Source organism: Wolffia australiana, chromosome 1, assembly GCF_029677425.1.
Source record: "Wolffia australiana isolate 7733 chromosome 1, ASM2967742v1".
Taxonomy (NCBI): domain Eukaryota; kingdom Viridiplantae; phylum Streptophyta; class Magnoliopsida; order Alismatales; family Araceae; genus Wolffia; species Wolffia australiana.
Window position 1 is genome coordinate 22,694,420 of NC_135835.1, and position 12,451 is coordinate 22,706,870.

The window sequence follows — 12,451 nt, forward strand, 5'->3', positions numbered from 1 at the left end:
GTCTCCGTTGCACTGCCCTCCACTATCTAGTCCTCTTTCAAAACCGGAAATTTTTATCAGCTGGAATGGAAAAAAATCCAGTTACCACCAAATCTTATCTTGGAGTACATCCTCAAATGGCAAAAATGGTCATCTTAGGTATGTTTATCAAAATCACATGTCATAATAAATTATCTGATGAAGGGTCCTGACTTGGTCCATAACCAATAATCAATGGGAGAAGTATCTAGAGGCTACACATTGCAGGGCTGCCTGTTTTGTGTGTTGGTAATCCTAGCAGTTCATTGAGAAGAGCTTAAAGACACTACTAGGAGCATCGAACCCAGAGAAGGCCTTGAATGAACTTATCCAAGTTGTCTTGGATGAGGATGTCCTCTAGTGGTTTGTGCAAACTGAAGATTGATTTATATTCTGTGATTTGATGAATTTCATTATGCAACTAAGGAACGGATCAAATGCATTAGCTTTTGGTACCATTTACTTCAAGCTCCTATATATCAAACAAGATTCATTATTGTCGGGTACAGAAAATAATTAAGACATTATCGACTCACTTGCAATTGGAGTACACGGAAAATTTTTCCTGAAGAGATTAAACCTGAAATTCAGCTGAAAATGGAAAAAAAATCCCCTCTGGTTGTGGGAAATGCGTAGCCTTGGTCCAAGTTCAAGCACATTTACATGCATTGGTAAAAGTGATGCCCCATGACAAACTAAAATCAAGAATAACTAGTTACTCATATTCATCAGTCTTTCACTTGCATAGCAAACTAGTCAGTGCCTATCGCTAAGTTGGGTGGAAGATTCTAATATGTGCAATAATGCAATGACAGCAATTGAATGACTCATATTGACAGAGTTCTTTCGAAAAATATGAGGTCCAGACATAACAGAGGTAAACTAAAACTCACGTGGGCTTAAAATTTGGCCTGGAAAGAATGTTGAGAGAAGCTCAATCTTTTAACCTTTGAGGATGAAACTGAGGTAGACATAATAACTGTGAGACTCTTTCCGTTTAGACGACTCACAATAGGGAACATGGGTTCTTTCAGAGGTTCTTCAGTCGCAAAACTTTGATCCCCTTTGACCTTAAGATTAAAAGGCGAGTTGCAAAAAAAAGATTAAAAGGAGAGTTGCAAGTAAGAGAGGGCATGATAATATTATACTGATAAGCTATGCGCATGAGTTGTGTCCAGATTTTTTCTTACCAAAACAAAATTACTAGAAACCAAAACATTATCATGTGAATTGAATATCACGCAAGTGAGTTCTATTTCTTATCATGTGAATGTGATATTGGAAGGATTTAGTTTCCATTACCCCATGTTGCCACAGATTTACATTCAAGAGCTTGACCCTCCTTGGTGGGGAGTTAGGGGATCACCTGATCGCTAAGGTTCATCCAGGTGACCCACCTTAGAAAATATGGAAGCAAGATGATGTGAACCTCCATGTCTTTCTTCTAGGAAGCATGACTAAGGATGTACTTCTGAAGATGTCAATTGTGATGACAGCCAATAGGTAAGGTCCAAATGTGCGAGCGATAATTTTTCGTGCGTTTGTGCAGTGTGGTGCGAATTTTCGCACATCACTCTGCACAGAATATTCGCACACCGCACCGCACACTGCACAAGGGCCTGTGCGGTGCAGTTCTGTGCGACTGTGCGAATTATTAGAAGGTCCCCTGATAAGCATCTTCCAAGGACATACCAGAGAAGACAAAGGGGCGCCCGTTGACAAGCTCCCTGAAGAAGATGAAGCATCACAAGTATGGATCGCCATAAGTACGTGGGACATTTTGAATAAATGGCGGGAGGGGAGGCTACAAATAAGAAAATGGAAATAACAAGGAGGGCATCGAGCTATCTTCTTAGTCGCCTGGACGTGGTCTGGTGGGAGATTCTCTGCACCAGAAGGGGCGAGGCCGATTCGGCCGCAACCCTCCCTTACTCCCTGAGTGTACTCCTCCCATCCTCCTTTCTCCCTTCACGAAACTTCCTCCTTGTGTTGTTGTCCCCTTTGCAAGACTTCAACGTGGGTTTACCAGGCATTCTACCACCCTTCGCGAGCGATTACCGTTCTTCAGGGGAGTTTACTGGAAATCCTTAGGGATCGACCAGGGGAGTCTTATCATCCCCCCCTCCCCCCCCCCCCCCCCCTCGCAACCCCTCCCTGCCGCCGCCCCGCTCTCCTTCCCCGGCCTCCTGCACCCCCTTCCCGCTGCTGCCCCGGCCTCCTGGCCCCCACCTCCCCCCCCCTGCCGCCCGCTTCCCCCCCGCCGCCGCTGCCCCCTTCCCAACCGCCCATGCCCCCTACCGCCACCACCCCCACCCTCCCTGCCACCTGCCGCCCTCTCTCACTGACGACCGTCCCCCCTCCCCGCTTCCCTGGGGCGGCTCCGCCAGCTTGAGCGGTTTGACCTCGCCCGGAATGACACCCTCGCCAGGCTCTCCTAATATTCCTAAATCAGTACATGAAGCTCTAGCTGATGAGAGGAGAAAGAGGCTATGGTTGTTGAGATAAAGATGTTGAGATGGAGTAACTGGTTAAGAGTGGAACCTGGGAGGTTGTTTAACTTCTCCAGGGAAAGCATCTGGTTGGGTGTCACTGGGAGAGCTGATGGATCTATAGAAAGGTGTATAGCCAGACTGGTAACTATACAGTACACACAATACAACGGCATTGATTATGAAGAGAGCTTCACACCGGACCTCCAAGACCATGTCTGTCATAGGTCAACAGAACCCTAGCCGAGACAGAATAAAATATTTTTTTCATTAGCTCAATAGTCACCCACGTACTCCTGGATATACACGGATACTGTGGAATCCCAATCTAGGTTGGGATTAGGAAGGAAGAGGAAGCGATGAGAGGAAGAGTAATCTCATAACAGATAGGTTACAAGTGAAGGGTATATATACCCTAGGAGAGAGAATAAGAGGGTAATGGGCTAATAGCACAATCTCACTAACAGCCCCCCGCAAGCGAGGTATGGATGTCGTCCATGCCGAGCTTGGATACAGCACGCACCAGGAGGGGATTAGACAGGCCCTTGGTCAAGACATCGGCGGCCTGGTCGGAGGAAGACACAAAATGGAGGTCGAAGATGCCCTCGTCCATCCGCTCCTTGAAGAAGTAGCGGTCACGCTCCATGTGCTTGATCCGGCCGGTCTGGCCAGGATTTTTGGCCAGGGCAATAGCTGACTTGTTGTCGCAGTAGAAGTGAATCGGGCCGGAATACTTGATGCGAAGTTCGCGCAAGATCCCGTAGATCCACTGGCCTTCCGAAGCCCCATCGGCAAGGGCCCGGAATTCGGCCTCGGCACTGGAGCGAGACACCTTGTCCTGCTTACTGCTCTTCCAGCTGACAAGGCCACCAAACACGAAGGCGCAGTACCCGGTGGTGGAACGGTAGTTGACGATGGACCCGGCAAAGTCAGCGTCCGTATAGACCTTCACAGTCGTGTCTGAGCTCCGTGGGAAGAGGAGGCCCTTTCCGGGCCAGCCTTTCAGGTATGCAAGGACCCGATTGGCTGCCTGGCGATGGATCTCATGCGGAGAATGCATGAACTGGCTGAGGAGGTTGACGGCGAAGCTGATGTCGGGGCGAGTGTGGGTCAAATACAGGAGCTTCCCCACCAGCTGCTGATACTGATAGTGGTTGACCGGCGGAGAGTCGCCTCCTTCACCCAACTTCACGTTGGGATCAATAGGCGTTCGGAGTGGGGAGCAATCGGTCATACCAGTTAGTGTCAGCAGGTCGACGGTGTACTTCTGCTGGGAGACAAAGATGCCGTAAGACGAGTAGGCAACCTCAAGACCCAAAAAATAACGGAGGGGGCCGAGTGCCTTAATCTCAAATTCCCGAGCAAGAGCAAGTCCAAGACGAGAGGCTTCAACAGTATCCGAACCAGTAATCAGGATGTCGTCGACGTAGACCACCAGGATAGCGACCCCGGTCGGACTATGACGAAAGAAGATGGTAGCGTCACCGTTGCTCTGGGTGTAACCTTCAGCACGCATGACGGAGGAGAAGCGGCCAAACCACATCCGCGGAGACTGCTTCAGTACGTACAGGGACTTCCGCAATCGACAGACGGTTCCTGGAGGACCAAGAGGGTACCCGGGAGGGTGGCTCATGTACACCTCTTCCTCAAGATCGCCGTGGAGAAAGGCGTTCTTGACATCAAATTGCCGAATCAACCACCCATGATGAGCAGCGAGAGCCAAGAGTAGACGAACAGATTCCATCTTCGCCACGGGAGAGAAGGTCTCAAAGTAATCGACACCGTAGGACTGCGTGAAGCCCCGAGCGACAAGGCGAGACTTGCGACGCTCAAGGGACCCATCAGCACGGTGCTTTGGGGTGTGAACCCACTTGCACCCCACGGCCTTCTGACCAGGCGGAAGAGGAACCACATCCCACGTGTGGTTTTTGATCAAGGCATGCATTTCTTCGTCCATCGCCGCCGTCCAATGAGGACAGGCAAGAGCATTGGCAAGACGGCGTGGGACGGGAACCGACGCAATGTGGGTCAAAAACAGACGGTAGGGAGGACTCAGTCGGTCGTAGGAAAGGTAGTGAGAAAGTGGGTAAAGAGGTGTGCGAGTGCACTGGCGGACCCCTTTGCGAAGAGCAATTGGCCGACCAAGGGAGGCATCGTCAGCCCCAGGGGAAGCCGACGGAGAGGGATGGCCAGAGTGGGAGGGAGCGGAAGCGGTGGAGGGAGAGGCTGTCGCAGCAGGGGCAGATGACTCGGAGAGCGGGGATAGCGGAGGCGAGGAATCAGGAGGGGGGAGCTCACCGTGGGTGGAGGAAAACTGAGGGGGAGACACCGGGGGAGGACGTGGTCGGAGGCCACCGCAGGAGAGGAGTCATGAGGAGTGAGAGGAGGATCAAGGGCGACATCCATGGTAGGCGGAGGAGCCGGGGGCTCAACGATCGGGAAGGGGTCCAAGGGGGGAGCCGAAGAGGCCTCACCCGGCGAAAGGCCGGACGAGGAGCCAAAGAAGGTTTGAAATTCAGCAAAAGTGACATTCGCAGAAATAAAGAACCGTCGAGTGGACGAATGATAGCATTTGTACCCTTTTTGGAGAGAGGAGTAGCCGACGAAGATGCACTTGAGAGCCCGGGCATCAAGCTTCGTCAAGGTGGGAGCCGTGTCATGGACGTACGCGGTGCACCCGAAGACAGGGGGAAGGAGGTTGGTACGTAACGTGACGACAGGAAATGCAGTGGACATCCGATCAATCGGACTGCAGAACTGAATAGGCTGGGAGGGCAGGCGGTTGATGAGATGAGTGGCTGTCAAAACGGCTTCTCCCCAATACGTCCAGGGGACATAGTAATTCAGCAGCAATGTGCGGGCAGTAGACGTCACATAGCCAATGCGACGTTCTGCCATGCCATTTTGCTCTGGGGTGGCAACGCACGATGTCTCATGCAGAACACCCCGCTCGGCAAAGTAGGACGCCAACTCCTGGTTGACATAGTCGCGGGCATTGTCAGAGCGGAACGCTGAATGTGACGGCCAAACTGGGTCTGAACCATGACACAAAACTTGGCTGGAAGCAAGTAAGTCCACGTGTAGCGGGTGGCCTCGTCAACGAAAATCAGAAACCAGCGGTGCCCCTTCAGACTGGGCTGTGGGGCCGGACCCCAGACATCACTGTGAATACGATACATCGGCACCGTTGTATGGGAAGCAGATGGAGGAAAAGACGAGCGTCGATGTTTGGCTAACTGGCACGCCTCACAAACAACGGTCTTAAGGTCCAAGCCCATACATAAAGACGGAAACAGAGGCTGTAAAGTAAAAACGGTGGGTGCCCGAGGCGCTGGTGAGCAAGCTGGAGGCAGTCTCGGCGAGAATCAGCAGTTGGTGGAAGACTTCGCTGCACCATAAAGCACGATCGGCTCCCATCATCGAACAGCAGCAACCCCCGGTCTCGCCTAATCGGTGTAGTCTTCCGCACCTTGTTAGACAAGATCCCGTCAGGTTGGATGTGGAAGGAACACTGAACCGCATCGACAAGGCGCTGCGGAGACATAAGCAAGGCACGGAGAGACGGAATGTGGAGGACGTTGCGAATGAGGCCGAGACCATCCACGTGGATAGTCCCGATGCCAGCCACTCGAAGACGTCCACCTCGGGCGGTGAGGACAGCCCGAGTCCCAACATGCCGCTCGTAGGATACAAAGCGGTGATTGAACGGGGTCATATGTTCCGTGGCCCCCGTGTCAAGCACCCAAGTAGTGTCCGACACGAGAGGGGCTGTGAGAGCCGTATGTCCACAGTACCACTGATCTGAAGAAGGGGCAGGTAACGCACCAAACGTCTCGAAGGAGGCCATAGGCTGAGTCTGCAAGGCGGTCAGCTGCACGGTCAAGCGGGCAAGGTCGGTCTGCAACTGCTCCATGGTCACCACAGAGCTGCCGGGCGGAGGAGGGAATGAGGCTGGGGCGGCGGCGACATGGGCTTTGGCATCCTTGGCAGCTTGAAGATCAAGTTGCTTCTTCCTGCACCGCTTCGCCGTATGACGGCGCTTGCCACAGTAGGTATACACCAGCTTGTCCTGCGGCTTGCTGCGGGTTGCGGGCTGCGGCTGCGGCGGGCTGCGGCTGGTGGCCTGCGGCGGGCTGTGGCTGCGGCTGGCTGCGGGCTGCGGCTTGTGGCCTGCAGCGGGCTGCGGCTGGCTGCGAGACGGGTTGAGAGGAGTCCACTGGCTTGGCTGGTGAGTCTGGCTAGCAGACAGTGACAGCAGAGAGCCAGGGATGAGGAGAGATGGATCAAGAGCAGTGCTCTGATACCATGTGGAATCCCAATCTAGGTTGGGATTAGGAAGGGAGAGGAAGCGATGAGAGGAAGAGTAATCTCATAGCAGATAGGTTACAAGTGAAGGGTATATATACCCTAGGAGAGAGAATAAGAGGGTAATGGGCTAATAGCACAATCTCACTAACAGATACTAATACTAATGGGCTTATAATAATGAGCCATTAGCGATGAGGAAGACAACTACAAGGAAACTATAAAATTGGTATCTGCAGCTAACACTCTTGAAGACGAATTTCTCTTAGTTTTATTGTGGATCTCTGTTCTTCAACCATAACCATGACAGATATGCACTTTTCCTCATCCGTCCCCTCTCCTCTCTCTGTTAATCTCTCCACCCATTCTGAATCCCTACATGATTACTCCAACAACTATTGCAATGCCGCTCTTGGAGCATGATCAGTCCCTTGCTGCCAGCAGACTGTAGAAGTTGGGCATTCTATTTACTGCAATGCCTACATAATGAATAAAATTATGTTAAATCTTTATGACACGTTCATTAAAATTATATTATTTTTTATCCTCTTTTATTACTGATTCTCTCTAATGCATTCTCTTTTTGTCATTTAATTACTAAAATTCATGTCACTACAATTCATACACAATCGATTGATTTGTGGCAGTTTCCCATCTCCCTCGACATTCTATGGTGTTATGGTGCATTGTGGTCTTCTCTCTCATTGCCATACTGGGACATTCAGTATTTCATATTATTTGGCTCATGAAGGGTGTAGGCTGGAGTGAAATGGCTCTATGGTGGGCAAAGCTGATTGGGTTTACGAGGTAACTTTTTGGTTTTATTCGTTATCATGTAGATATATGTTCCTGTTCTGGACCTGTTTTAGTTTTTGATCTGTGCCGTAAATGAATATCCCTTCTATAAATATCATAAATGTGCTCACTTAAACTTTGATAGATCGTTTGCATACCCTTCTGAATTCAAATAATGAGAAGAAATTTCTACCTTGAACCATAACACTCTGAGATACTTGTTGGAGATATCCAGTTTTCATCTTCCTCAGAGATACTTTTTGGAGATTCTCGATCACTATCAAATCTTCCCTCCTTAATTGAGCTTCTAAAACCACTCTTGATCATCTCAGACCATCACTTTCCAGTCTCTTGAATCCTTGGATTTGCCTATCCTTCAAGGCAAGCCAACTCCCTCTTGCTATGATTCTGCTTCCAAACTCCTTGAATTTCCCGATCATTCCTCTGATCAAACAGGTCTGCACCCCATGACAGCTCTTCTCAAATTCCCTTTCCTCCCCCATTACCCATTGAATATTTTTACTATGATATTGTCTTCGTGGCCGTCTTTCCTATCTTCTTGATGCTGACCATGACTCCCATCATGTGTTCATCTGTCTCCAGTTATCTTGATCTGTTGGGTTTCTCTGTTGAAAATGGTCGTGTGCTGACCCCATGCAGCAGACCCTAATCAACTTATGTCCACTGGGAGGTACACATGACAGATAGGGGTAGATAAGCACATCCTTCTCTGTCGGGGATGCTTACGCAAAGCTCAGCTGCAGACACAGAAGGGAAGAACTGAGGATCCTCTGCGCATGTCAACATCATATGGAACAAGAAATAAATTAATAGAAAATTAATTACTGATATCCCTTAATGATCTGTTCATGGAAATTCCATTAATCATGTTCATGAAAAAAACCCAGATAAATTTGGGAAAACTTTTGGGCTTCTTCTTTCTGATGCATTTAAAATTTTATTTTATAGTTTTTGAGCCATTGTCTTCTGCTGCCATCTCCTATATTTTCCTTTCTACTTCAACTTTGTACTTGGAAAATTTTAACTTTCTAATATAGTCAATCCAACGATGATTGATTTGACAATAAATATTTGCAAATTATTTCAGTGAACAACCATGGGGTTCCAGTTCATTGGTATACTTCATAATTATGCAGTCTGCAGTTACGTTAGTCTGCATTGGGGAAATATATGGAATTTTCATTCAAACTCAAGGTTCCTTCTGGCGGACCATCTCATCTTCAGTTGATGTGCTAGGTATGTGCAGAATATATTTGAGATATGTTAAACCAACTTCTCAGTTCTTTGATTTTCTAGCTCTTGATAATTAGAATATCTGTTGCTTTCTTTCCCTAAGTTGATTCCGATATCATCTACTCATGTTTTTAAATTCGATTTAAATTGTTTGTATAAAAATGTATTTTTAGTCAAAAAGTGGTACTTTATTTTAAAGAAAGCTTCAAGGGAGATCTTAAAGGGGTCTATATGGGGCTTATCTGAGCTTGCACTTACATCATTTGGCTTCATCATATAGAATTTTTGGAGGTAGGGCCCTATATGTAATTTTGGCTAAGAGTGTCCTCTTCAATATGAGGATAGGGAGCCCTCTTAGGTATTGAGTTGTTTCATGTTGTCAAATGTTGCCTCACTGTGATGGAGTTCCTATTGCCTCCCTGTCTATTTTCGGCTGAATTCACTCTCTCCTCTCATCTCTTACTTCCTCTTCATATCCATCACAAGTGGACTTCTACATGGTATCAGGTCCAAGCTATGTTCCATGCATCCATGCAGCTGCCACCTGCACAGCCAATCTAAACCTTAGTGTACTGCCTTCTTTGCATGTGTGGTCGTCCAAATGTGTGTCTGGAACCCTCACAAGCCCCGCCATCCACATGTACATCTGGCATGCGTGCTGTCTTCTTTTCTGCTGCTGCTGTTGCTGCCAATGTCCCTGTTGCTGCACCTTCTTGCATGCCGCCACACCTCTTGGGGCGCTGTCAAGATAGTGCCCATGCACCACTTTGCACGCTGGTGTCAGGATCCTAGCATCACCAGGTATCTTGGGCTCCTCCACACCTCCCCACACGCCAGTCAGAACTGACATCCATGGACATAGGTGTTTCCGGTAGACTGATGGAAACCCTAGACGAGAATAGGCTTCTTCTTGAACAACAGAAAATCTCACTTGTTCACTATTCAAGTGTGGTTTAAATACCAGGTTAAAAGATACACATATTGTGCAGATAGTGAGGCCTATTAGTCTAAAAACAAAAATTACAAAAATAGAAAGTAAGCAGAAAAAGGAAATAACAATGTAAATAGGTCTGTCCAGCTGACATCCCCCTCAAGCTGGTTGGTAGATATTCTGCACGCCCAGCTTGGAGTATAGTCGTCGAAATACACCTCTGGCAACTCTTTTCATAAGTAAATCCGCCACTTGATGAGCTGACTGGATATATTTCATTTGAATCACTCCGGCATCAATCTTCTCCCGAATAAAATGCTGGTCTATCTCTACGTGCTTGGTTCTGTCATGTTAAATTTGGTTGTGAGCAATATCAATAGCTGACTTAGTGTCACAATACAACACTGTGGGGCCTTCTTGGGATTTATTTAGATCCTGTGACTTACGAGTCGACATGAGGATGGGGTGGACTCATATGGTGGTGACACCTAAATAGGAGGGGAATAAGGGCCCATGGGGGGAGCTATATAAAGGCAGCGGAGCAGGAAATGCATGATACCGCCTTCTTGGAAGTTAGATATAAGAGGAAAGGGGACGCAGATTGGTGGGAGGAGACGAAACAGTTGGATTTGGATCTTTAGCAAAGAGGCAGACATTCTCGAGGCAAGAGGCAACATTCAGCCCCCTCGCTCTAGGAGACTGTTGCCAGTTGGTGATCAGCATTTCATCGGTGGACGATTATATCTATCTTGGGGGAGTTTGGGCCTACATCTCAAGAAGTGATAATTCGAGAGATACATGAATCTTAGTTGAGTTCCTGATTTGTGCGTAGTTTGCATTAGGCCCCTAGGGTTTTTGATGCAGAGAAGAAATTCCCTGCCACCCAGCTGCGTCCTCACGGCAACCCAACTATGCTTGTCCCATAACCCAGCCATGTCACTCCTGAAGCCTAGCTACGTTCTTCCAGCAACCCAACCATGTCCCTCCCGCAGCAGAGGCATGCTCCTCTTGAGGCCGAGTGGCATCCCTCCAGCAGCCCAAATATGTTCCTCATAATGGTGCAGTGTACCTCCATGGCTGCCATATCACTATGGCTACCACATCATTGACTACCATGCCATTGATTTCTGCATCCTAGGCTCCATGCCGCATCACCAATGTTGTACCATATCAGAAATCTGTCACTCAAATTTTTTCACTTCACTTCATCAATTCTTATCTGATAGTATCTTCTTCACCACATTGGTGGATATCTTTGTGTCTTTCTCAGTGGGTGTATAAATGTTTTTTGTGGTGCTCTCGGGAACATTTGAGACACTCCATCAGGGGTCTAGTGGTCTTTTCTTCGAGTCTCCATATTGGCTTTATGTGCCTTTGTAACGCTCTGCCCCCATACCAGACAGCGTGCCCGGTAAAAGCGAGGATTGCTAATAATGGCGGAGAGTCTGACGAGAAACAACACCAAGACAGAGCGTGGGATGAAGGGGGAAGCCGAGTCTTGGGGGAAAGAAAAGGAGACCATGGGACTGTCCAGCAGGAAGACCACAGAGGTCGACAAACGTTGAAACGACATGGAAGAAGATGCTCATAAGAATCCCCGTTCTAGAGTGATGGCGTCAACGGTAGGACTGAAATTGACACCGGGCAACGAAAGGGGCGAAGAATGTTTACCATGAAGTGCATCTCATGGAATGTCAGAGGCTTTTGGGACAAAGGCAGGCGACAGGTGGTGGGAGGCTGTTTGAGAGAATGGGGGGCCTCAATGGCTTGCTTACAGGAAACGATGATGGAATACTGTGAGCCTAAGGAATGTAACACAGTGGGTCGAGGTTTCTTGGAGGGTTTTTAGGCGGTCAATGCAGTCAGACGGTCCGGTGGAGTGGTGGTAGCATCGACGAGGTTATGTTCTCCAAAGTGGCTAAGTGGACGGGGCAGTTTGCCACAGCAGTCAAATTGAAGTGCACGAGTGACAACTTTGAAATGGTTGTAGCCTCGATATACAACCCAGCAAATGCCCAACGTGGACGACTACATTTTGACTATGGGATTCAAATAAGTTATAGATCGGATGTAGTAAGAAGCTTATGGAGATAATTGAGTGGTCAAGATGGTACCATCTGCCTTCGGTATAAGAGGAGATTGATTCAACGAAGACGATGCATAAAAATCCCAGGCCAGGGTAGTGAGGATATTAGAGAAGGTGTTCTCCAATAATCCCCATTACGCATCAGTACTAATCAAATGATGGATTAGGGTTTGGAGATAAACCATACCCTAAGTCGTTCGAGAGTCTTGCACGAATGATGGATTATACATATATGGTAACCGATGATGGTAAAGGTTCCACGAGAGAGTTCGAGACTACTTGGTATCTTCTAGAGCACGAGGTGTAGCTTGACACCCCATGGGCTGGAAACTTAACCTATCGTTTGAGTTAATAGATCCTTATTTAATTAATCTATATGTTGATATAGTTAATTAATAAAGTTGGTCAATAAATGTTATTGGACCATTAAAATTATTAACCAGAACGATACATGGGCCTAGAGGGTCACATGCACAATGTCGTAAGGGCATTGGTGGATATATTTTACTCAGTAGGGTTTTTGAGAAAAAAACCTTAAGTGAAATATACAGAGGGTAAGGGGTCTCATTTGAA

The 12,451-nt window shown here is 48.0% G+C and overlaps 1 protein-coding gene across 1 annotated transcript in view; it reads left to right on the forward strand.

Annotated features, from left to right (window-relative positions):
- The window catches only part of LOC144711289 (piezo-type mechanosensitive ion channel component), a 56,123-nt gene that overhangs the window by 10,071 nt on the left and 33,601 nt on the right, over positions 1-12,451 (forward strand). The window contains exons 3-4 of the mRNA XM_078585238.1: positions 7,460-7,619; positions 8,716-8,864. Of these exons, the coding sequence (XP_078441364.1) occupies positions 7,460-7,619; positions 8,716-8,864 (309 nt within the window). The remainder of the gene's footprint in view (positions 1-7,459; positions 7,620-8,715; positions 8,865-12,451) is intronic.